The sequence below is a fragment of the Dipodomys spectabilis genome, unplaced genomic scaffold, assembly GCF_019054845.1.
Source record: "Dipodomys spectabilis isolate Male_0828 unplaced genomic scaffold, ASM1905484v1 ptg000175l, whole genome shotgun sequence".
NCBI lineage: Eukaryota > Metazoa > Chordata > Mammalia > Rodentia > Heteromyidae > Dipodomys > Dipodomys spectabilis.
The window spans coordinates 9,897,641-9,923,202 of NW_024870852.1; the positions used below are offsets into that span (position 1 = coordinate 9,897,641).

Here is a 25,562-nt window from a genome sequence, read left to right on the forward strand (position 1 = left end):
GGACAGGTCAGACTTTTTAAAAATTATTTTATTTTTGTTGTTATTGTTAGTGGTTGTGGGGCTTGAACTCAGGGCCTGCACACTGTCCCTGAGCCTCTTTGTGCTCAAGACTGCCCCTTACCACTTAAGCCACTGTGCCACTTCCAGTTTTTGATTGGTTAATTGGAGATAAGAGTCCCACAGGGACTTTTCTGCCTAGACTGGCTTTGAACCATGAGCCTCATCTCAATCTCAGCTTCTTCTTTTTTTTGGGGGTGGGGGTGGGGTCCGGACGTGGGGCCTGAACTCTGGGCCTGGGTGCTGTCCCTCAGCTCTTCAGCTCAAGGCTAGCACTCTACCACTTGAGCCACAGTGCCACTTCTGGCTTTTTTTCTTTTTGCTTATGTGGTGCTGAGGAATCGAACCCAGAGCCTCAGGCATGCAAGGCAAGCGCTCTACCACTGAGCCACCTTCCTAGCCCCTCAATCTCAGCTTCTTGAGTAGCTAGGATTTATAGGCATGAGCCGCCAGCATTTAGCGTTTTGTTTGTTTGTTGTTGTTTTGTTTTTGTTTTTTTAATGCAATAAAGCAAGAGAAATATTTAATAGAGAAATATTGTTAAGGGAAAGAGCTGTCCTGAGGCAGGTGGCTCAATAAATCCCTTTTGTCCTAAAGGTTGAGGAAAAGAGAGCTGAGGCAATTGTAGTTACCGAGGAAAAGTATAATGAGAGAAGTTGTCACAATTCTGCTTTGCTTTGGGAGGCATAGAGTTGTTTTTGTCAGAACTCTAAAATTCTGCTTACTCAGTTAAAAAAGCACCATGGAGATGATAGAATTTGCTTCTTAGAGAGGCTGAGTTTAGTTTTCTTTTTTTACGTCAGTCCATAGGGTTAAGTCAATCCATACGGTTAAGGAATGTAGTTCAAGACTTGTCTGGAATTAACTAGCATGTATGAGGCCCTGGATTAGATCTCTAGCACACACACACACACACACACACACACACACACACACACACACACACACACGTAGTATGTGCATACATGTAGTATGTGTACACACTTAACTAGCATGTATGAGGCCCTGGATTAGATCTCTAGCAACACACACACACACACACACACACACACACACACACACACACACACACACACACACACACACACACACACACACACACACACGTAGTATGTGCATACATGTAGTATGTGTACACACTTTTTGTACCAAAAGTATTCTGGTGACTTGTCTTTCCAGAGCTCTGACTGTATCTGGGAAATGAGATTCTTTCCTCCCTGTGTTACCTAGTTTACATCTGACCAAAAGGCTCACACCAAATAAGATTCATGAACGTATCTATTAGTATCCCCAACTGTGTTTCAAGTTTTGTGTTACAGGTCACTAGTGAATAAAGTTAGATCCATGGTAACAGAAATACTAAAATGACTCCAGGAAAAATGAACTAACAGTTGTTCTCTGGTCTTAATGTTTTTGTATATTTTACTCTGCTCCACACTCAGGGCAACATGTGAAGAAATCAGTGAGCCAGGTCACCAAACCTGTTGACTTCCACTTCCGCACAGATGAGCGAATTAAACAGCATCCTAAGAACCAGGAGGAATATAAGGAAATAAACTTTACCTCTGAACTTCGAAAGCATCCTCCTTCTCCCGTAAGTTGATCAGTTAAATGAATTGTCTTGTTGCTAATTTGGTAGGATTCAGGTGTAGCATTTGATAGTGTAATTGAAAGTAGCCTGTAGTTTGAATTAAGGTAGATAAAAATTCTCTGTAAGCTGCAGTTTTGGACAAACAGCTCTAACCCTTTGGGAACCATCTTATTAAGTGCTGTGCAAATTGAATTAGGAATGTATATAAGGCTGGACAGCAGTCCAGTAATCCTAGCTACTTAGGAGTCTGAGATCAGAGGATCAAAGATTGAAGCCAGCCTGGGCAATAAAGTTCTCAAGACTCCATATCCAATTAACTAGCAAAAAGCCTCTCTCAAGTGGTAGCTGTAAGCAAGCAATCTCAGTGAGCGTGTGAACTACTAAATCCAAGCCCTTGCATCAGTCCTTCCCCCAAATATATATATGGCTGTGCATTATATACAACTCACATCTGTAGGAATCAGGAGGACAAAAAATTATCTTTTTTGGGGGAGGACTTGAACTCCTGACTTGGGCGCTATCCCTGAGCTCTTTTGCTCAAGGCTAGTGTTCTACCACTTTGAGCCCAAGCTCCACTTCTGGTTATCTGGTAGTTAATTGGATATAAGAGTCTCAAGACTTTCCTGCCCGGGCTGGCTTTGGCTGGCTTTGAACTGTGATCCTCAGATCTCAGCCTTCTGAGTAGGATTACAGGCATGAGCCACCAGCATCCAGCTAATAAGATCTTATCTCAACAAGTAAACTGGGCATGATGTGGATACTTGTTATACTGGTTACATGGGAGCTTTAGATAGGATTGTAGTCTAAGGCAAGCCTGGGAGAAACGCAAGTCTTTGAAAAATAAACACAATAGTGAAAGGGCTAGGAATGGCTAAAGTGGTAGATTACCTGCTTTGCAAACTCAGGGCTAGAAGTTCAAACCCCAATGCTACCACCAAAAAGGAAAAAACTTGGGGCTGGGAAGGTGGCTCAGTGGTAAGGCGCTTGCCTTGCATGCCTGAGGCCCTGGGTTTGATTCCTCAGCACCACATAAGCAAAAACAATAAAGCCGGAAGTGGCGCTGTGGCTCAAGTGGTAGAGCGCTAGCCTTGAGCTGAAGAGCTGAGGGACAGCACTCAGGCCCAGAGTTCAGACCCCACAACCAACCAAAAAAAAAAGAAAAGAAAAGAAAAAACTTAAAAATACAACACACATAAGATTATGTTGACAAATTATAGATACAGATACCTCTGCTATTAAAGAGTTCTTGACAAGAAAACCTGGAACCATTTCCTCTAAAATTAGGAACAGGGGCTGGGAAGATGGCTCAGTGATAGAGCGCTTGCCTTGCATGCCTGAGGCCCTGGGTTCGATTCCTCAGCACCACATAAGCAAAATGAAAAAAGCCGGAAGTGGTGCTGTGGCTCAAGTGGTAGAGTGCTAGCCTTGAGCTGAAGAGCTGAGGGACAGTGCCCAGGCCCAGAGTTCAGGCCCCACAACCAGACCCCCCCCCCCCCAAAAAGAAAAAAAACCCATAAAATTAGGAACAAGACAAAGTATACCTTTTCTCTCCCCTCTTTATTCAATAATAGTGCTTGAATTCCTAGCCAGAGCAATAGACAAGAGAATGTAACAGGGATATAAATAGGAAAGGAAGAGTCAAATTATCCCTATTTACAGATGACATGTCCTTTCTTAAAAGATCCTAAACGCTGTACCAAAAAACTCTTAGATCTGATAAATACTTCTGGTAAAGTATCAGTTTATAAAATCAACACTTAAGAACCAGTAGCTTTTTTCTCCCCCAGTCCTTGGGCTTGAACTCACAGCCTGGGCACTCTCTTTGAGCTTCTTTTGCTCAAGGCTAGCATTCTACCACTTGAGCCATAGTGCCACTTCCAGCCTATTCTGTTTATTTGGTACTGAGGAATCAAACCCAGGGCTTCATGCATGCTAGGCAACCACTCTACCACCCCTAAGCCCACATACCCAACCCTAAATCAGTAGCTTTTCTATATACTAAAAATGATAAGGCAGAGAAAGAAAACAGGAAACTGTCTCATTCACAATAGAAAAAGTAGATAATAAGTGAAATAATGGATGAAAAACCTAGGAATAAATTTAAGGACATAAAAGCCACCTAAATGAAAATGAGTAATATTGGAAAAGGAAATAAAACACATAAGGAGATGGAGAAATTGTGAAAATGGCTATAACTACTCTTACAGATTCAGTGCAATCCCTTTCAAAATTCCAGTGCCATTCCGCACCAAAATAGAAAAATCAGCTTTAAAAAATCAGGGGCTGAGAAGGTGGCTCAGTGATAGAGCACTTGCCTTGCATGCCTGAGGTCCTAGGTTCAATTCCTCAGCACCACATAAGCAAAAAGAAAAAAGCCAGAAGTGGTGCTGTGGCTCAAGTGGTAGAGTGCTAGCCTTGAGCTGAAGAGCTGAGGGACAGCGCCCAGGCCCAGAGTTCAGGGCCCACGACCAGCCCCCCCACCCCCCCAAAAAAATCATATGGAAGCATAAAAGATCTGAAATAGCCAAAGTAATCCTGGGCAAAAAGAACAATATTGGAAGAATCATAGTATCTGACATGAAATTATACTGGAGAGCCATAGTATCAAGAACAGCATGGTACTAGAACAAAAAATAGATTGATTAATGGAATAGAATAAGAGGTTTAGAAATAAACCCACAGAACTACACACATCTTATTTTTTACAAAGCAAAAAATATATGCTGGATATACATTTTTTTTTAATATGTGTGCTGGTCCTGGAGTTTGAACTCAGGGCCTGGACACTGTCCCTGAGCTCTTAAGGCTAGTGTTCTACCACTTGAGCTACAGCTCCACTTCTGGCTTATGTGATGGTTAATTGGAAATAAGAGTTAACTGACTTTCCTTCCTTGATCCTCAGATCTCAGTCTTCTAAGTAGCTAGGATTACAGGCTTGGGCCACCAGTACCCAGCCAAAAGACAGATTTTTTTTTTTAACAAATGGTGTTGGGGGAAACTGGATATCCAAATGCAGAAAACTGGAACTGAATCTGTGTCTTACCCTGTACTAAAATAACTCAAAATAGATTAAAGACCTTAATGTGAAACCCCAAACACTGAAACTACTACATGAAAGCATAGGGAAAACATTAGGAGAAATAGACAAAAGCACAACTTCCAGATAGGACTTTTAATAGCTTAGAAAATAAGAGCAAGAATTGATGGATGGGATGCATTAAAATGAGAAGTTATTGTACATCAAAGGAAAACAGTTACCAGAATCAAAAGACAACAACCCACAGAATGTGAGAAAAATCTTTCCTGGCTATTCAGTGGACAAACTCCATATCCAGAATATATAAAGAGCTTAAAATATTGAATAAATGGGTAGTGAGTTAAATAGGCAGTTTTCAAAAGAAGAGGCACAGAGTTGGGCACTAGTGGCCCATGCCTGTAATCTAGCTACTTAGGAGGTTGAGAATAGAGTATTTCTGTTTAGCACTGGAAGAAAAGTTCACAAAGACTCTTCAACCCATTCATTGCTGGACATATCACTGTGCATCTATCATCCCAAGCTACATGGAGGCTGACATTGGGAGGATCAGGGTGCTAGGCCAATCATAAAATATCCATAGGAGGAAGGCTAGATGTAGTGGTGCATGCACTTGTAATTCCAGTGTACAGAATTATAGAGAAGCCTATAATAGGTAGATGGTGGTCAGGCATATACCTTGCTGGAAAGTGTGACCCTATCTTAAAAATAGAGAAAAATAGGGCTGGAGGCATGGCTCAGCAGTGTCATATCAGCTTAACAAGCACAAGGCCCTGAGTTCCAGACCTGCGTTCAAATCCTGAGTATAGCCAAAAAGTAAAAAAGGATACAAATGGCTAATAAATACATGAAGAGGTGTTCAATATCCTTAGATATAAAGGAAATATAAATAAAAATGACACTGAGATTCCATTTCATCCACTGCAGAATGGCCATCATTAAGAAAAACAAGTGGTGGGGCTGGGAAGGTGGCTCAGTGGTAGAGCGCTTGCCTTGCATGCCTGAGGCTCTGGGTTTGATTCCTCAACAACACATAAGCAAAAAAGAAAAAAGCTGGAAGTGGCGCTGTGGCTCAAGTGGTAGAGCACTAGCCTTGAGCTGAAGAGCTGAGGGACAGTGCCCAGGCCCAGAGTTTAGGCCCCACGACCAGACCCCAAAAAAAAAAAAAAAGAAGTGCTGACAAGGATGTGGGGAAAAAGAAACCCTGATTCACGGTCATTGGGAATGTGATTAGTCCAGTCACTATGGAAATCAATATGAATATTCCTCAAGAAATAATAATAGAACTACCATATGATCCAGCTGTACCACTCTTGGGCATACATACAAAGGAATATAAATCACATAACCTGCACACCCATATTTATAGCAGCACTATTTACAGTAGCCAAGATGTGGAACCAGCCTAGGTGCCTAACAGCTGATAATTGATTTAAAAAAATGTACTACATGTTGGGTACTTGTGGTTCATACCTGTAATTCTAGCTCTCAGGTGGCTGAGATCTGAGGATCATGGTTCAAAGCCAGCCTGGGCAGGAAAGTCTGTGAGACTCTGATGTCTACTTAACCACGAGAAAATCAGGAGTGACACTATGGCTCAAAGTGGTAGAGTGCTAGCATTGAGGAAAAAGAGCTCAGAGACAGTGCCCAGGCCCCAAGCTCTAGTCTCTTGACCAACAAAAACAAAGTGCTACCCATATCCAATAGAGTATTATTTGGCCATATAAAAGAATGAAAGGACAAAATTATGTTGTTTGCAGAAAACTGGGTGGTATTTGCTACTATGAAGAAGCAGGTTTCAAATAGTAATGTATGCCATGATTTCACAAGTGGAACTCTGGGTGTTGGGACCAGTGAGTGGGGGCCTCACTATGTAGCTCAAATTGTCCTTGAACTCACATTCTGTAGTTGTAAACCCTGATGTGGTGCCGAGGAATCGAACCCAGGGCCTCAGGCATGCAAGGCAAGCGCTCTACCACTGAGCCATCTTCCCAGCCCCCCAAAGACCAATTTTATTAAAATGAATGATTCTAATTAGGTGATATTTGCCTAAACTGGTATGACCCATAAGCATGCTGTTGGGATTTTTGGTTCATTTTGTTTTGTTTTTAGTGGATTAGGAGTGGGATACCTTTCTGCCATTGCAGTTTTTTCTTTTTCTTTAAATTCTAAGAACGTTTGCTATTGTTTGGTTTAAAAGATTGACATTCTTGGAAAAACTGGCTATGTATTGCAGAATGCACCCTCTGTTTAAGTGTTAGACTGCTTCTAACCCTTGTGTAAGGATTGACAAACTTTGGAACATAGGGATCTTGGACGTTATATAGGTTCTTTTTACTTTGATCACTGTGCTGAATATGTGGCTTGTAGTAGATTTATACTCTTTTATAACATCTAATGTGGGGAATAACTTCTCTTTACAGGGTGGAGTGACTAAGGGATGTACTGTTATTAAGCCTTTCAATCTGTCCCAAGGAAAGAAGAGAACATTTGATGAAGCAGCTTCTGCATATGTGCCCCTTGCACAGCAGGTTGAAGCCTTTCATAAAAGATATCATTTGAGGAGCAAGCAGGAAGGTTTTAGTAAGTTTCATTCAAATAGCATGGCAACGATTGTTCTTTGAAAGGAAGATGCAAAATTGAGGGGAATGGGTGGAAATGCTGGTGATTTTGCAGATTTGGTGGTGAACAGGTGAGAGAATTCTAAAGAATAAGAGAAAATAAGTCTGAGAAATGAAAGTTGTTTTTTTGTTTTGTTTTGTTTGTTTGCTTTTTGGTCAGTCCTGGGGCTTGAACTCTGGGCCTGGGCGCTGTCCCTGTCCTAGCTACTTAGGAGGCTGAGATCTAAGAACCATAGTTTGAAGCCAGCCCAGGCAGGAAAGTCTGTGAGACGCTTATCTCCAGTTAACCACCAAAAATTAACTTTTTTTTGTTTTGTTTCTGATTTTGGACCTTGAACTCAGGACTTGGGCAATAGTCCCTTGAGCTTTTTTAATTTTAATTTTTGCTCAATGCTAGTGTACTACCTCTTGAGCCACATCTTCCAGCTTTTTGGTAGTTGATTGGAGATAAGAGTTTCAAGTACTTTTCTGCCTTGGCTTGCTTTGAACTGTAGTTGTCAGATCTTAAACTTTTGAGTAGTTAGGATTATAGGCCTGAGTCACAAGGGCCTAGATTTGGTTTTTATCTTTCATTGTTATATAGGCTGATCTACTGAAGGAATCATTATAAATATTTTGGAAAATTGAGAGGATTGTCCCTGTTTAGATAAATGAGTGATGAGTAGCAATGATGATCTTAATATTAGTGCATTCACATAGTTTTTTTACCTTTTATCGTTTGAATTTCTGTGAGTAGTATTCTTTCTTGATGCTTTGATATAGATGCTTCTAGGAAGTTAAAAAATTTCAAATCTATTACTTTTTTTTTGAAGGTCTTATGTTTAAAAACTGGAATTAAAAACCTTGTCAGTAACAAGTAAAATAGGTGGTGGTATCAGTAGAAAGTACAGATGTGCAATAATACTAAGGAACCTATTAGACATGACTAGATTTTAAATTTAGAAAGTGGCAGGAAAATTTACCCAGAGGCTACCTACCCTTCACCAAAGAGTGACAAGAAGGAAATGAACATTTGTCTGATACAAGTGAGCTGAACATAGAGCTCCAGGTACTCTGACTTGTTTATTCATTTCTCATCTGCCTATTGGATCTCAGCCTATTTGTGATCTCCATTTTATAGGCCTCTTACCCTCCAAGTCATCTGTGACCAAGATCTCCAGAGATCCTCAGACTCCTATACTGCAGACAAAATTACGAGCAAGGCCTGTGACATGCAAAAGTACTGCTGAGCAGGAAGCAGAGGAGCTTGAGAAATTACAACAGTAAGTCCTGGCATTGTCTGAGGAAGAGTTATAATACTTGCTTGCTTTCTCTTGCTGTTTTTCTTTTCATGAAAATTTGTGACATTAAGTTTTGGGTTCTATAATCTGTAACTCTGCTCCTGTGAAAAGACTGAAAGTGTGAAAAGACTTAAAGTGGAAGTATACAGATGTCCTAGATTGTAAACTGGTAATCTAATGCAGAGATGAGAGAACAAGATAACTACAAATCTGATTCTTTTCTTTCTTTTATGCTAGGGATCAAACTCAGGGCCTTATGCATGTTAAGCAGGTACTATAACACTGAGCTATATTACCAGCCCTTAAATTCCAATCTAAGAATGTCTTTGGGGTTATTCTATGTAGGTCAGAGTTTTCTTTTTTCTTTTCTTTTCTTTTTTTTTTTTTGGCTGGTTGTGGGGCTTGAACTCTGGGCCTGGGCACTGTCCCTCAGCTCCTCAGCTCTTCAGCCCAAGGTCAGCGCTCTACCACTTGAGCTACAGCGCCACTTCTGGTTTTCTGGTGGTTTATTGGAGATAAGATTCTCAAGGACTTTCCTGCCAGGGCTGGCTTTGAACCTCGATTCTCTGATCTCAGCCTCCTGAGTAGCTAGGATTACAGGCGTGAGTCACCAGCGCCCAGCTGGTCACAATTATTTTATTTTATTTTATTGATAGGTCTCATTGTGTAGCTCAAGCTGATTTTGAACTCACAATCTTCTAACCTCAGCATCCTGAGTACTGAGATTATATGTATATACATTACACCCAGCCTTTGTCCTTCTTTTTGAGAAGGGGAACTTCTACCATAAAGAGAAACCCTAATCTTTTAGGGAAATTAACTCAGAATTTAATGAAATTATGAAAAAATAATTATGAGCTAAGACCTGTTTACAGCTGTGAAGAACAGCCATCAGAGATACACCATCACCATCCCAAGCCCTTTTTTGTTTCTATGAATGGAGGTAGAATGAACACTTCAGAGTTCAGAGAGAGTATTAGTGAGGAACTTAAAGCCATCTCTTTCATTAGTTGATTGCAATGGAGCAAACTCATGTAAAAGGTGATAAGAAATACCAGATCATTTTTTAAGAGCTCAAGTAAACCTTACTTCAAAGCTAAGCTAGGCAGAAAGATCTATGAGACTCTATCTTCAAAATAACCAGTAAAAAGCCGGATTGGAGGCATAGCTCAAGTAGCAGAGTGCCAGCTGTGAGCAAGAAAGACAAATCATTCAAGAAGTTCTGAGTTCAAACCCCTATACAGGCAAAAAATAAAAGCTTAAAATTAGAAATATTACATACATAGAAATCTTTATAAACTTAGAGTGAATTACTACTAAGTTGGCCCAAATACACAAAATTTATCTATAAATATTTGTGTAGCATTGTTACTAGTATCAAAACTGGAAACAAGGCCAGGCACAGTGTCTCATGTCTGCAATCCCAGCTATATAGAAAACAAATAGAATTATGGACTAGGCTGACCTGGGCATTAATGCGAGACCCTATTTGAAAAATAATGAAAGCAAAATGAGTTGGGGTGTATGGTTTTAGTGGTAGAGTATCTGCCTAACAAGTATGAGTCCCTGAGTTCAAACGTAAGTACTACCTTAAACAAAAAATAAAAATGATTTAGTGTATGGATATGAAAAAACAAGAAATTAGTAGAGCTATTGGGACCATCTGGAGTAGGGAAAGTAGAAACTGTATTGTCCATGGAGGGTTATTTTAATAATATTTTTTTGGTTTTGGTATAATTTGTTTAGTCTTCTTTTTTTCTTTTTCTTCTTGTGGTTGTCATTTAAACACCCATCGTACAGATACAAATTCAAAGCACGGGAACTTGATCCCAGAATTCTTGAAGGTGGGCCCATCTTGCCCAAGAAACCCCCCGTGAAACCGCCTACTCAGCCTATTGGCTTTGATTTAGAAATTGAGAAAAGAATTCAGGAGCGAGATTCAAAGAAGAAATCAGAGGATGAACACTTCGAGTTTCATTCCAAACCTTGCCCTACAAAGATTTTGGAAGATGTTGTGGTAAGAATAGTTGAGGCTCTGAAACATTCAAATGATACTATGCACAGGGCACTATTATATTAGTAGCTGGAGGTGATAAGACATAACAGAAGGAAATTTAAGGTATAGGAATTCAGGGAATGATATCTTGCAGAAGATTCAGGAGGTACTTTACGGAAGAGGCAACATTTGAACTGACATTGACAGTGTGCAGTAGAGTTGTCATGATTGTGATGTTGTCATGTTCCAGGAACTGCTCTGTACTCGTTTTTACACAATGGTCCTTCAGTGTCTGTGGGGAATTGGTTACAGGACTACCTCTCAGATCCCAAAATCTGAAGATGTTCAAGTCCTTTAAATAAAATACTGCATTATTTTCATGTAAACTATATACATCCTACCATTATTGTTCATTAATGCACTTTTTTGGAGGTCTTACGTTGCTTGATCTGGTCTTGAGCCTAAGGGGTCAAGAGATCCTCTTGTGTCATTCTCCTTAGCAATTGGGACTATAAGCATATGTAACCATGCCTAGTTTACTCTTTTTTGGGGGGAGTGAGGGGGAGAGGGTGCTTGGTTTAGAGGTAAATGTGTTTTTTGGTAAAACTAAAACAATATATTACTTTTGAGGCCCTATTTTTGTTCATATTCTGAGATTAATATTTTCTAGTGTTAAAAAAGTCATAAACTGGTGGCTCACATCTGTAATCCTAGCTACTTAGGAGGCTGAGATCTAAGAACCATAGTTTGAAGCCAGCCCAGGCAGGAAAGTCTGTGAGACGCTTATCTCCAGTTAACCACCAAAAAACCAGAAGTGTCACTGTGGCCCAAAGTGGTAGAGTACTAGCCTTGAGTAGTAAAGCTCAGGGACAGTGCCTAGGCCCTGAGTTCAAGCCCATGACCAAATAAATAAATAAATAAAAACTAAAAAATTATTATACTTAGAAATAATTACTGTATCTTCTTGAAAGTTTTGTGTATGATATTCCTCTTCTAGACATAATGCTCTTGCCACTCTTTTACTATGAAACACATGTACTACAGGCCAAAGTCTATTAGAATTTTTTTTTAAATTGTAAAGGTATGATGTATAGAAAGGTTACAGTTACATAAGTAATGAGTATATTTCTTTATAAACAGTGTTGCCCCTTCCCTCATTTTCTCCCACTTTCCCTCCCCCATTCTCCTCCAGAAAAATTTTTATGGAATCTTCCCAGCCAAAGTACCCACTTCTAACAGTTGTACTTTCTGTATCATTATACTGGGCACTGTTCTTCAGCTCAAGACTAGTGTTCTACCACTTGAGCCACAGGACCATTTCCAGTTTTCTGGTGGTTGATTGGAGATCAGAGTCTCACAGACTTTTCTGCCCTGCCTGGGCTGGCTTTGAATGGTGATCCTCAGATCTCAGCCTCCTGAGTAGCTAGGATTACAGGCATGGGCCACCAATGCCTGGCTTATTCCCATTTTTAAGACAAAGAAGTTGACACCTTAGTCCTGGGATTACAGGCATTTATTACTACACCTAGCTTTCACTTGCTTTTAGAACCTAGTCTAAAGATGTTTGGAACTAAAACTTAAGAGTGGTTCAAGGTAATAGAGGCAGAAATAGTTTTGTTAAGTTGAAAGTAAAGATTGGGCTGGGAGTGGGGCTTAGTGGTAGAGTGCTTGTCTAGCATACATGAAGCCCTAGGTTAGATTCCTCTGTACCACATACACAGAAAAAGCCAGAAGCAGTGCTGTTGCTCAGTTAGTAGAGTGCTAGCCTTGAGGAAAAGAAGCTCAGGGACAGTGCCCAGGCTCTGACTTCAAGCCCCAGGACTAGCAAAAAAAAAAGAAAAAAAGTGAAGATTGAATATGTAATAATAACATTCTAGAGGCTGAAACAGGAGTTAGAGGCTACACAGTAAGACCCTGTCTAAAAATAAATAAATAATTAAAAGTAAAGATTGAGATTTTTTTTTTTTTTTTTTTTTGTCAGTCATGGGGCTTGAACCCTGGGCCTAGGCGCTGTCCCTCAGCTCTTCAGCTCAAGGCAAGCGCCCTACCACTTGAGCTACAGTGCCACTTCCGGTTTTCTGGTGGTTTATTGGAGATAGGAGTCTCACGGTCTCTCCTGCCCGGGCTGGCTTTGAACCGCGATCCTCAGATCTCAGCCTCCTCAGTAGCTAGGATTATACTCCTTAAGACTCTTATCTCCAATAAACTACTCAAAAAAGCTGGAAATGCACTAAGGCTCAAGTGGTAGAGAACTAGCCTTGAGCAAAAGAGCTCAGAGATAGGGCCCAGGCCCTGAGTTTAAGTCCTATGTCCAACAACTACAACAAAAATCACTCCAAGGAGAGTCTAAACCCGTTCTAAGCAGTTGTAGCATTCCTAGAATTAAATAAGTGTCCTTTTAGAATTCAAGGTATAAATTCTCATTTATTAGATTCATTTAAAGAATGCTTACTGAATAGCATATACTTATCAAAGTCTGTTTGAGGCATTAGAGTTTGATGTAATAAAACAGTACCCACCCTAAAGTAAGCACTCATAGTCTAGCCAGAGAGTTACACAATTTAAGTTGATTACACTGGCTGAGATTTGAGGATGGAGGTTTGAGGCCAGCTCTAGCAGAAAAGTGCCCAAGAGACCTTTATCTCTAATTAATCACTCAAAAACCAGAAGGGGAGGCTGGGAAGGTGGCTCAGTGGTAGAGTGCTTGCCTTGCATGCCTGAGGCCCTGGGTTCGATCCCCCAGCACCACATAAGCAATAAGGAAAAAAAAAAAAACAGAAGGGGAGCTGTGGCTCAAAGTGGTAGTAGAGTGTTAGCCTTGAGAAAAGAGCCCAAGGATAGTGCCCAGGTCCTGAGTTCAAGCCCCATGACCAACAACAAGAAAAAAAGTATATTTCTTTTTAGACAATGTCATGCCTTCCTTTGCTGTCTCCCAGAAGTATAATCAATTTTGTATATACAGTCTGCCCTTTGTGGGTTCTGTATCTCTGGCTAGATCTATCTACCATAAACAGAAAATACTTGGGAAAAAGTACATTCATACTGAACATACACCGACTTTCTTCTTGGTCAGTATTCCCTAAAACAACTATTTGCATTGCATTTACATTGTGTTAGGATTATGAGTAATCTAGAGATGACTTAAAGTATGAGGAGATGTGTATAAGTTATATGCAAATATACTGTTTTGTAAAGCAACGGAGCATCTGGATCTGGGATCCATGAGAGGGGTCACTTCTGCAGGCCTGGGAGTGGAGGGATCTATTGACACGATACATGAAATTTTCCTTAAGAAAAGGATTGTAATCTTTTACACAGCCTAGTGGAGGTTGTTCTGGGATGTCTGATTGAGTTGCATATTCCTTCTAGGGTGTTCCTGAAAAGAAGGTACTTCCAATTACTGTTCCTAAGTCACCTGCCTTTGCATTGAAGAACAGAGTCCGGATGCCTACAAGAGAAGATGAGGTGATTCTTTGGGAATAGAGCCTTTTTACCTTGTGTATAAGCAAGCTAAGCCTTAACATTGAATCAAAGGCAATCACAATTGTCTGGAGTTGTCTTTAAGAATGATACAAAAAGCAAAAGACAAAAATAAAACACAAAAGAATGATATAAGCCTGATGCTGGTGGCTTATGCCTGTAACCCTGGCTCCTCAGGAGGCTGAGATCTGAAGATAGCAGTCCAGGAGACTCTTACTTCCAGTTAACTACAAAAAAAAGTCCAGGCTGGGCACCAGTGGCTCACTCCTGTAATCTTAGCTACTCAGGAGACTGAGATCTGAGGATCATGGTTCAAAGCCAGCCTAGACAGGAAAGTACGTAAAACTCTTATTTTGAATAAACCACCAGAAAACCGGAAGTGGCACTGTGGCTCAAGTGGTAGGGTGCTCGCCTTGAGCTGAAGAGCTGAGGGACAGTGCTCAGGCCAAGAATTCAAGCCCCATGGCCGATCAAAAAAAAAAAAAAAAGGACCAGGCACAGGGCCCAGGTCTGAGTTCAAGCCCCAGGAGTGGACCCATGGCTTAAGTAGTAGAGTACTACCTTTAAAACACAAGAACTCAGGGACAATGCATAATTTCTTATAAGTACCGAGCGCTAACCAATTGCGCAACTGGAGCTCCGTCAATGCATAATTTCTTTTTTTTGGTCTGGTTGTGGGGCCTGAACTCTGGGCCTGTGTGCTGTCCCTCAGCTCTTCAGCTCAAGGCTAGCACTCTACCACTTGAGCCACAGCGCCACTTCCGGCTTCTTTCTTATGTGGTGCTGAGGAATCGAATCCAGGGCCTCAGGCATGCAAGGCAAGCGTTCTACCACTGAGCCACCTTCCCAGCTCCTCAATGCATAATTTCTGAGTTCAAGCCCTAGAACTGACACACACAAGAAAAAGAATGACATATATACAGCAGGTGAAGTGGTAGAGTACCTGCCTAGCAAGAGGGAGGGCCTGAGTCCAAACTCCAAAAAAAAAGAAGAATAGGAATATTTAGTGCTAGAGACATGGCACAAGTGGTAAGGGCCCAGAGTTCAATCTTCTGGTATGGGAAAAGAAAATACATTAAACTTTAAAAAACAAATTCTTTTTTGAGAGCAAAGTAGTACTTTTTGCTCTCTGTAATAACTGATTATACTTTATGAAAATGATAGGAAGGAGTTAGAGGCTTGCTTATTTCCATAGCTGTGAAGTCAGTCTATCTTGATCAAAAGTTGCCAATTCTTGTCCTTTAGTTCGCCTGAGTTCTTGTGACTATCCAGGTATATCCACATTCTCATATCTCCTTGATACCCATGGGCACGTAGATAATTATGGTAATGCTTCGTGGAACATTGATCATATTAGCTTCTTATGTTTGAGTTTTTATTTTAACTTACATTTTGTGTGTGTGTCTTTTCTTTTTTGGTTCTGGGGATCAAACCCAGGAAGTTGTGCTTGCTAGGCAAACACTGCCACTGAGCTACATCCCAGCCCCATATTAGTTTCTTATTACTTCTCTCATTTTATTTATGAATATCCAGAATTATGATAATTTAAAGCAGATCTCAATCACAAGCCTTTTTATAGGTTCATTTGGAACTAAAATACAGAGTAATCTTATGTTACTTACTTGAACACAAACAACTTACTTGGTCCTATTCTGGGTTTGGCAACTATTAAGTCCAGTCACATGTTTTGGTAGAGTCTGGAGGCTGGATCAAAAAAGAGGCTAAAGTGTCTGTATGTTTGGTTTGTATGTCTGCTTTCTTCTGACCTTCATTTTACTTATATATATATCTAATCTTCTTAGTTTTCCAACATTCCTATGAAAAGCTTTAGATCTTCTAAGAGTAATTGTGTTAGTTCTTTACCAAGTGCTTCCACATTGCTTTCATCCCTATTATGTAGTAGTAGCTGACTTTAGCAGTCTCTCCTTGATAGAAAAGGAATCTAAGACATGTATGGTTAAATGACTTCTTTAATTACTGATGTGTCTCTTTTGCCTTCACATTCAGAGTGAGGAGGTAGGAGAAATGAGAGTCTTGTTTATAAACTCAATTTCTCTATTAGGAAGAGGATGAACCAGTAGTGATAAAAGCTCAACCCATGCCACATTATGGAGTACCTTTTAAGCCTCAGCTCCCAGAGCCAAGAGCTGTGGAAATATGCCCTTTCTCCTTTGACTCTCGGGACAAAGAACGCCAGCTACAGAAGGAGAAGAAAATAAAAGAGCTGCAGAAAGGAGAGGTAGGTGTTGCCATTTCTTTAAAAAAAAGTAGCACAATACTATTCTCTGATTCCTCAAATTGAACCTTTTATGTAGTCCTTGTAACTATAAAATCAGTGACTTTCATTGATCACTCTAAGACCTCTCAGCAATATGAGGAGGGCAAGTAATTTAGTTGTGTTTGATACAGGGAGGTTAAATTACAATGCCAGATAGTGGCAATACTAAAAGGAAAATATAGGTTTTCTTTTGGGCAATTATTCTTTTCTGCTAGATAAGGCTGTTTTGAAAACTTAACCCTACTCTCTTTTTTAAGTTCATCTGTATTTGTGGTAGCAGATAGTGCTTTCCTAGTTAGAAAGTTTTTTGCTTTGTTGTGTCTTGTTTTTGAGATTGAGTCTGTCTTGGTAGCCTGAGAGCTAGTAACAGAGAATCTGAGTGAGTCCTGGGATTACACTTCCCTGGTATCATGCTGAGTGAGAGTTCTTTATCTTAAGTCTCATTTTCTTTTCTATTAGGTGCCCAAGTTTAAGGCACTTCCCTTGCCTCATTTTGATACTGTTCACCTGCCAGAGAAAAAGGTAAAGAATGTGACCCAAACAGAGCCTTTCTTCTTGGAGACTGATCGAAGAGGTGCTCAGAAGGAAGAGCTATGGAAACACCAGGTGGGAGATGGGAAAGTAGCTAAGTGTATGTTGGTTGTGTGGTTGGTTGGTTGGTTCTACTACACAGAAAGTTTCTAAGCTGATATACTTGATTAAAGTAGTATACCCTTAGCTAAGAAGAGTCAGTGCCCTTTTCTGTAAGGGTCTAGATAGTAAATATTCTAAGTTTTATAGGTTGCATGTGGCCTCTTCCACAAGTGCTACGTGTATGTGTGTGTATATGTCTGTGCATGTGCATGCATGTGCATGTGCATATATAGTTATAACAAATCATCTGCTATCATTTTTTCCATAGGTCCTGGGGATTGAACTCAGAGTCTGGGTGCTGTCCCTGAGACTCTTTGTGCTCAAGGCTAGCCTTCTACCACTTGAGCAACAGTGCCACTTCTAGCTTTTTTGAGTAGTTTATTGAAGGTAGAGTTTCATGGGGACTTTCCTGCCTGGGCTGGCTTGGAACCTCAATCCTCAGATCTCAGCCTCCTTGTGCCCAGCCTACCTCTCTCTCTCTCTCTCTCTCTCTCTCAAGTTCAAGTACAGGGGCTTGAACTCAGACCCTTGAGACTGTTTAACTTTCTCTCTACTACTTGAACTGGCTACATCACCAGTCTGGATTTTTGGTGATTATTTGGAGATAATCTTGGGCTTTTCTGCCTGTGCTAGCTTTTTTTTTTTTTTTTTTTTTTGGTTCTGGTCGTGGGGCCTGAACTCTGGGCCTGGGCGCTGTCCCTCAGCTCTTCAGCTCAAGGCTAGCGTTCTACCACTTGAGCCACAGTGCCACTTCCGGCTTTTTTTTTTCCCTTTTTGCTTATGTGGTGCTGAGGAATCGAACCCAGGGCCTCATGCATGCGAGGCAAATGCTCTACCACTGAGCCACCTTCCCAGCCCCCTGTGCTAGCTTTTGATTGTAGTCTTCCATGTCTCAGCCTCCTGAGTAGCTAGGATTACAGATCTGAGACATTGGCAATCCATTCATTGCTGTCTTTAATAACAAAGCAGTTCAGAAACATTACAACTTGAATTATTGCTGTGGTAGTCATGAGAACTTGTGTATTTGCCTAACTGACAGACTTTCTTCCCAACAGCTGGAAGAAGAACTGAAACAGCAGAAAGAAGCAGCTTGTTTCAAGGCTCGTCCAAACACTGTCACCTCTCAGGAGCCCTTTGTTCCCAGGAAAGAGAAAAGATCTGTTGCTGGTAGTATTCTATATATTGTTAGAGGATTGGGGCACAATGTCAGAATTCCCAGGGAATATTGGACTCAGGAATGCCAGGGCAATGCTGTGACAACCAGACATGTTTGACTAGAGGATGGTAGCTTTTCTTCCCTAGACCCACCCAGTCTTTTGCTTTTGTTAGAACCTTGCACCTTCCTGTCACTGTAGAAAGTATTGATATACATAAGCCTTGGCAGAAGCAGCTGGCATTTCAACAGTAGATACAGGTTTTCTCCACCCAAAGTTAGAGAGGACCAAAAACGTCTTTCTACAGATCACTCTGAAGCAAGCCATAGATATAAAACATTTGATGGGTATTATATTGGGAAATTGAACTTCAACATCGTCGTTAAGCCACCCTGTAGGTTTTTTTTGTTTTTTGGTTTTTTTTGCTAGTTTTGGGGCTTGAACTCAGGACCTGGGTACTGTCCTTAAGCTTGTTTTGCTGAAGGCTAGTACTCTACCACTTGACCCACAGTGCCACTTCCAGCTTTTTCTGTTTATGTAGTACTGAGGAGTCAGACCCAGGGCTTCATGCATGGTAGGCAGGCACTCTACCACTAAACCACTTTCTCAGCCTGACCCTGTAGTTTTGAGCAAGCTATTTTACTTCTGTGGATCTTGCTTCTTTCCCGTTTATACTAGATGATTTCCAGAGGCTCTTCCAACTTTTAAAATTCCAAGGCATGTTACAGGTGATTTGCTCTACCTTTCTTAGTACTCAGGCTTTTGCTTGTTGTTTTGGTATGCCAGTCTTGGAGCTTGTACTCAGACCTCGGCCCTGTGCCTGGTCCTTTTTTTTTTGGGGGGGGGGGGGGGAGGGGTCCGGTCATGGGCCTGAACTCTGGGCCTGGGCACTGTCCCTCAGCTTTTCAGCTCAAGGCTAGCACTCTACCACTTGAGCCACAGTGCCACTTCCGGCGTTTGTTTTCCTGCTTATGTGGTGCTGAGGAATGGAACCCAGGGCCTCATGCGTGTAAGGCAAGCACTCTACCACTGAGCCACCTTCCCAGCCCTGCCTGGTCCTTTTTTATTCAAGGCTACCACACTACTACTTGAGCCACAGCTCCACTTCCAGCTCTTTTTGGTGGCTAATTGGAGATAAGAGTCTCATAGACTTTCCTGCCTGGGCTGGCTTTGAACTGTGATCCTCAGATCTCAGCTTCTTGTGAAAAGCCATACTCAGGCTTTTGTTGCTATATGTGTCTCTGCCACGTAATTCAATCCTGTGGGGTGGAAGGGGTGTTAGGCTTATGCAAGTACTGCTTGTGCACCAATATTCTCTCTCTGTGCTTAGAGGGCCTTTCTGGTTCTCTAGTTCAGGAACCTTTTCAGCTGGCCACTGAGAAGCGAGCCAAGGAGCGGCAGGAACTGGAAAAGAGAATGGCTGAGGCAGAAGCCCAGAAAATTCAGCAGTTGGAAGAGGCTAGGCAACAGGAAGAAGAGCAGAAGAAGGAGGAGCTGGCCAGGCTACGGAAAGAACTGGTAATTGGGCAGCAAGCATAGTGACTAACTCAGAGTTGTCTTTGTTTTTTTTTTTTTGTTTTGTTTTTGCTATGCCAGAGCCTTATGCATACAAGGCAAACATTCTATCACCAAGCTACATCCCAGTCCTTTCTGATTTGAGGTTTTTTTTTGTTTTGTTTTGTTTTTTGGTTGGTCGTGGGGCTTGAACTCTGAGCTTGGGCGCTGTCCCTGCGCTCTTCAGCTCAAGGAAAGCTCTCTACCTACCACTTGAGCCATAGCGCCACTTCTGGTTTTCTAGTGGTTTATTGGAGATAAGGACTTTCCTGCCTGGGCTGGCTTTGAACCACGATCCTCACATCTCAGCCTCCTGAGTAGCTAGGATTACAGGTGTGAGCCACCGGCGCCTGGCTTTCTTTGGTTTTTCTTCAACATGTGGTCCCCATTAAGAAACTTTTCTTAGAGATTTTTTTTTTTTTTTTTTTTTTGGGTCCGGTCGTGGGGCTTGAACTCTGGGCCTGAGCGCTGTCCCTCAACTCTTCAGCTCAAGGCTAGCACTACCACTTGAGCCACAGCACCACTTCCGGCTTTTTCTTTTTGCTTATTTGGTGCTGAGGAATCGAACCCAGGGCCTCAGGCATGCGAGGCAAGCGCTCTACCACTGAGCCACCTTCCCAGCCCCTCTTAGAGAATTTTTAGAGTAAGCCAGTAGCATTATTCTAAAGCACAATTGATGCCAGTTACTACTAATCTGTCCTGAATAGATGGGACGGGTCCTCTCATTCCTGTTTATTGTTGGTTTTTGGTTTAGTCCATGTTTTTGGTGAATGTTAAGAATCTGCCAGCTATGGAAGTGGCGCTGTAGCTCAAGTGGTAGAGCACTCGCCTTGAGCTCAAATGCTGAGGGACAGCTCCCAGGCCCAGAGTTCAAGCTCCATGACCGACAAAAAAAAAAAATGTAAGAATCTGCTAGCCAGGTGCCAGTGGCTCATGCCTATAATCCTAACTATTCAGGAGGCTGAAATCTGGGGATCACACTTGAAGTCAGTCCCAGCAGGAAAGGCCAGGAGACTCTTATCTCCAATTAATCACCAGAAAACCAGAAATGGAGCTGTGGCTCAAAGTGGCAGCGTGCTAGCCTTGAGCAAGAGAGCTCAGGGACAGTATCTAGGCCCTGAGTTCAAGCCCCACCACTGACAACCCCCCCCCCCCCCAAAAAAAAAAAATCTGCTTTGGGATTTTTTTTTCCTTTTCCTTTTTTTGGCTGGTTAATCAGAGATAAGAATCTTAACTTTCAAAACCCAGCTGATTTTGAACCACTGTCCTCAGATTCCAGCCTCCTGTGTAGCCTCCTGTACAGACCCGAGTCAGGCCAGTAAGTTTAACATTTTACAATGACAAATTCTGAACTTGTAACTTTGCTTCCCTGTAATTCACTACAGCCCCATTACTTCCTAGTAAGTCACACTGGAGGTAAAGTTTGACATTCTTAGGACCTAATAGAAACTTATTTGAGTTTCATACTTTTCCGTCTAACTGTGTTATCTTTCCTTCTTTCATTTTGAATTTGTGACTGGAATCTATAAAACTAACCATGTTCTTTAAAAGAAAATGAAGAGCTGGGCGCTGGTGGGTCATGCCTGTAATCCTTACTATTCAGGAGGCTGAGATCTAAGGATCGCAGTTCAAAACCAGCCCATTCAGGAAAGTCCATGAGACTCTTATCTCCAATAAATCACCAGAAAACCAGAAGTGGTGCTGTGGCTTGAGCTGAAGAGTTGAGGGACAGTGCCCAGGTCCAGAGTTCAAGCCCATGACTGACCAAAAAAAAGAAAAAAGAAAAAGAAAATGAAGAGCAGCTATAAGCACAGCTCTCCAATCATGTCCCTGTCAGTGGTAACATTGGTTTCCTTACTCTGCAGGTGCACAAAGCAAATCCAATACGCAAATACCAGGCTGTGGAGGTGAAGTCAAGTGACCAGCCTCTGACTGTGCCCGTTTCTCCTAAGTTCTCCACTCGATTCCACTGCTAAGCCCAGCTGTGAGCTATGGATACCACTTGACAACAGACGCTGCTTATATCACACCAGCCGTGGAGACAACTTCTCTAGACTTCTACCACATCTAACAAAGTTGTGGACATCAGTTTGCTGAAATTGTTTTGTACAATTTTTAGGCTAATGAGACTCAATCCATCTATGCCTTAGTCAAACATCTTGTAATTATTTCCTTTAAATATCAGTTGACTCTTAATATGATCTTAACTAGAACTTCAAGTCTCTGTGTCAGCACAGTGGAATTCTGTTTCCTCTTATCCCCTTCCTTTTTTTTATATATGTATTTTATTTAGGAAATAAACATAGTTTTAAGTCCTGAAATAGGATTTAATTCATGGTTTTACTGAGGAACAGACTCTTCTCTTTTCTGCACAAAGTAGTTAATGAGCCCTGTGCTATGGAGAACCTCCTTCTGCACCAATAAGGACATGCAGCTATCACCCCAAACAGAGGTTGGGTCCTCCTTTCTTTTTTTTTTTTTTTTTTTCTTTTCTTCTTTTTTGTCGGTCACGGGGCTTGAACTCTGAGCCTGAGCCTGTGCTCTGTCCCTTAGCTCTTCAGCTCAAGGCTAACTGCTCTATCACTTGAGCCACAGCTCCAGTTCTGGTTTTCTGAATGGTTTATTGGAGATAAGAGACTCATGGACTTTCTGCCCAGACTGGCTTTGAACCATGATCCTCATATCTCAACCTCCAGAGTAGCTTGGATTATAGATGTAGGCTTCCGGCACCCAGTTTCCTCCATTCTTTATACTGTGATAAATCTCTACTCCATGTATTTTGTGGTGGATTCTTGGAGCTTTTATTTCTTTTCTGGCCACCTCTCATTTTTTCCTACCCTTCTGCTCTGCTCTTGATCATTGTGTGAGTCCATCCTACCTAGCTTTTCCTCTGCTTATGTCAGCAGATCTCTTAACAGTTCATTTATATCTGGCATCATTTTCTCATACATCTTTTCTGCTTCTTATTGCTCTAGCTGGGACAATAAATTCAGTCCTCAAATTGAGGGATTTTTGTTGTTGTTTCTCTTCAGCACAATCATTTGTCTAGTGTTTAGTTCTCTCATACTGACTCCTGACATACCCTCCCATTTTTTCCCAGAAACTCAGACTTCTGCTTTTTACACACAAGTTCATGTTCTTTATTCCTTTAGGCCATATCCTTGAAAGGAGTTGCATCTTTCCACACTCAGACATTACTTAGGAATTTTCCTAAATAAAGAAAATATCCCGAGATAAAAATGTACTGAGTTCTGTTAAGAAATCTGGCTGCCACTTTGGAAATTTTGTGACATTCTTTTTAATATATATTTTTTGTGATATTCTTAATACATGTATTCATGCAAATTGTTGGAATTCTCACAATTTCTGGGAAGGACATTTTTCAGAGTGGTTTTGACTTGTTACCGTTTTCCATTGCTAATGCTTGTGTTCAAATTCATGTAAGATTATTATGCTATCTTAGCTTGGTGGATTATTTTTTCTTTGTTAGGGCTTGGTTGATGTTTGGATTGCTGTTTTTTTACTGGTTAATTTTCATGGAGTTTTGTCCCTGGAAAGTAGAGCTGGAGTGGTGGACATACTGCAATTGTATTAATTGTATTGCCAGATGAGATGGCTCAGTAATGTGAGACAGTGCTGTGGGAATTTATGGAGTCTCATTAGAAGTGAAATTGGAGTCCCTTAAGAATTTTTTTTTTGTCAGTTGTGGGCTTGAACTCAGTCCCTGAGCTCTTGTTCAAGGCTGGTGCCTTGAGAGGCACAGCTCTACTTGCACTTTTTTTTTTTTTGTTATTGTTGTTTATGTGTTAGTCATGGAGCTTAAACTCAGGGCCTGAGCACTGTTCCGGAGCTCTTTTGTTCAAAGCTAGCACTTTACCACTTAGAGCCTTTGAGCCATAGTGCCACTTCTGGTTTTCTGGTGGTTTAATTGGAAGAGTCTCACAGACTTTCCTGCCGAGGCTGGCTTTGAATCATGATCCTTAGATCACAGCTTCCAGAGTAGCTAGGATTATAGGCATGAGCCACTAGTGCCTGGCTTCCACTTGCAGTTTTTGAGTGGTTAATTGGAGATAACAGTCTCAAGGGGATTTTTCTGCCCAGGCTGTCTTTGAACTGTCATCCTCAGATCTCAGCCTCTGAGGAGCTAGGATTACAGGTATGAGCTACTGGCACCTGGCTCTTTCCTTGCCCCTCCCGCTCCCACCCCCAGTCCTGGGGCTTGAACTTGGAGCCTGGAGACTGTCCTTAAGCTTCTTTTGCTTAAGGCTAGCTAGCACTCTACCACTTGAGCCACAGCACCAACTTTCAGCCTTTTCTGTGTAATTGAGGAATAGAACCCAGGGCTTCATGCATGCTAGGCAAGCACTCTCCCACTAAGCCACATTCCCAGCCCTTCTTTTTTAAAGTAAAAGTTGCAAAAGTTGTACTGTTAACTTAGAAATAATTAAAATATAGACTGTCTAAAACATAGATGTATCCTTTTTTTTTTTTTTGGTCTGTCTTGGATCTTAACCTCTGGCCTTGGGCACTGTCCCTCAGCTTTTCAGCTCAAGGCTAGCACTCTACCACTTTAGCCATAGCACCATTTCCGGTTTTCTGGTGGTTTATTGGAGATCAGAGCCTCAGATCTCAGCCTCCCGAGTAGCTAGGATTCCAGGCATGAGCCACCAGCGCCAGACTTAGATGTATCCTATTTTTACCCACTGCCCCTACTAGCTACAAGTAACCCATCATTTATAATTGTATATTCTTCCAGGATTTTAAAAAATGTATATATTCACATGGCCTAAAATTCCAAAAAAGAAAAGAAAAAGCCAGGCATTGGTAGCTCACACCTGTAAATCATAACCACTCAGGAGACTGATATCTGAGGTTTGAAGCCAGCTTAGGGCAGGAAGGTCTATGAGACTCTTACTTCCAATTAACCACAAAAAAACTGGAAGTTGAGCTGTAGCTCAAGTGGTAGAGCACTAGCCTTAAGCAAACAAGTGTAGGGATAGTGCTCAGGCTCTGAGTTCAAGCCCTAGGACTGGCAAAAATAAATAACTCCCATTGTCCCTAGAGATAGGAGTGATGCTTCCTTGCAGATTGTACTCAGACATGCTTCTATTCCCCCTGTCTTTTATCACAGTTATGTTTTATACCCTGTTCTTTGCCTTTTTCAATGTATTTATTTGAATGATGTAGTTCTATCCTACTTGGAGCACCTCCTGTCTTCCTTCCTGACTTAGGTGGAAGCCTCTGGTTGTCCATCTGGTGACATGAAGTGACCTCTATTGTGTGTTGAGCTAGTGATGGAAGCCCGAGGATTCAAGCGCAGGTTGGCCACCTCTGACTTCTCACTCCTGGCCTGGTTAAGCCTTGTGGACTTGCTTATTAGCATGCATATCTGAGATAAGTCTCAATATTGCTTTCTCTTCAGTTCCTGTTTAGAAGTCTATCTTACAGAATCTCAACTGCTGGGGAGGTTCCTCAGTGCTGAGAGAAGCAGTTACATATTGTTAGCCACGTGGCCTGGCTCCTATTTCTGCACAGGCAGGCTGAGTTTCAGCTTGGTGGTTCCAGGTAGGAACCGGTCAACATTCTGAGTTCTGAACTGCCATCTGCCTTGCAGCCTGCTGAAATGCTCAGTTTAGACAACATATAAAGTTTCCTGGAGACGGGACAAACCCAGGCCTATGGAAAGAGAAGGAAGGTTACAGTGTGTGGTGTTCTGAGCAGTGACGAAGGCGTAACCAGGGAACTGACATGTTTGCGCCAATGCCAAGAATTCCAGGACAATTTGTTATCTAGCTAAAGCCAGTGTGGGTGCTTCAGAAAAGAAACCCGGGGACAAAAAAAACATAGTTTCCCTAGTTTCCTTTGCTTTCTTGCATACCTTCTG

The 25,562-nt window shown here is 41.6% G+C and overlaps 1 protein-coding gene across 8 annotated transcripts in view; it reads left to right on the top strand.

Moving 5' to 3' along the window:
• The window catches only part of Tpx2 (TPX2 microtubule nucleation factor), a 48,949-nt gene extending 26,924 nt beyond the window's left edge, over positions 1-22,025 (top strand). For 7 of the 8 annotated variants that reach the window (XM_042694683.1, XM_042694680.1, XM_042694682.1 and 4 more), the window contains 10 exons: positions 1,500-1,651; positions 7,106-7,265; positions 8,424-8,565; positions 10,384-10,600; positions 13,949-14,044; positions 16,122-16,298; positions 16,797-16,943; positions 18,026-18,137; positions 19,455-19,642; positions 21,544-22,025. In XM_042694683.1, the coding sequence (XP_042550617.1) occupies positions 1,500-1,651; positions 7,106-7,265; positions 8,424-8,565; positions 10,384-10,600; positions 13,949-14,044; positions 16,122-16,298; positions 16,797-16,943; positions 18,026-18,137; positions 19,455-19,642; positions 21,544-21,654 (1,502 nt within the window). In that variant the 3' untranslated portion in view covers positions 21,655-22,025. The remainder of the gene's footprint in view (positions 1-1,499; positions 1,652-7,105; positions 7,266-8,423; positions 8,566-10,383; positions 10,601-13,948; positions 14,045-16,121; positions 16,299-16,796; positions 16,944-18,025; positions 18,138-19,454; positions 19,643-21,543) is intronic. The other variant, XM_042694687.1, reaches the window with a different exon arrangement.
• The last annotated feature ends 3,537 nt before the right edge of the window (positions 22,026-25,562 follow it).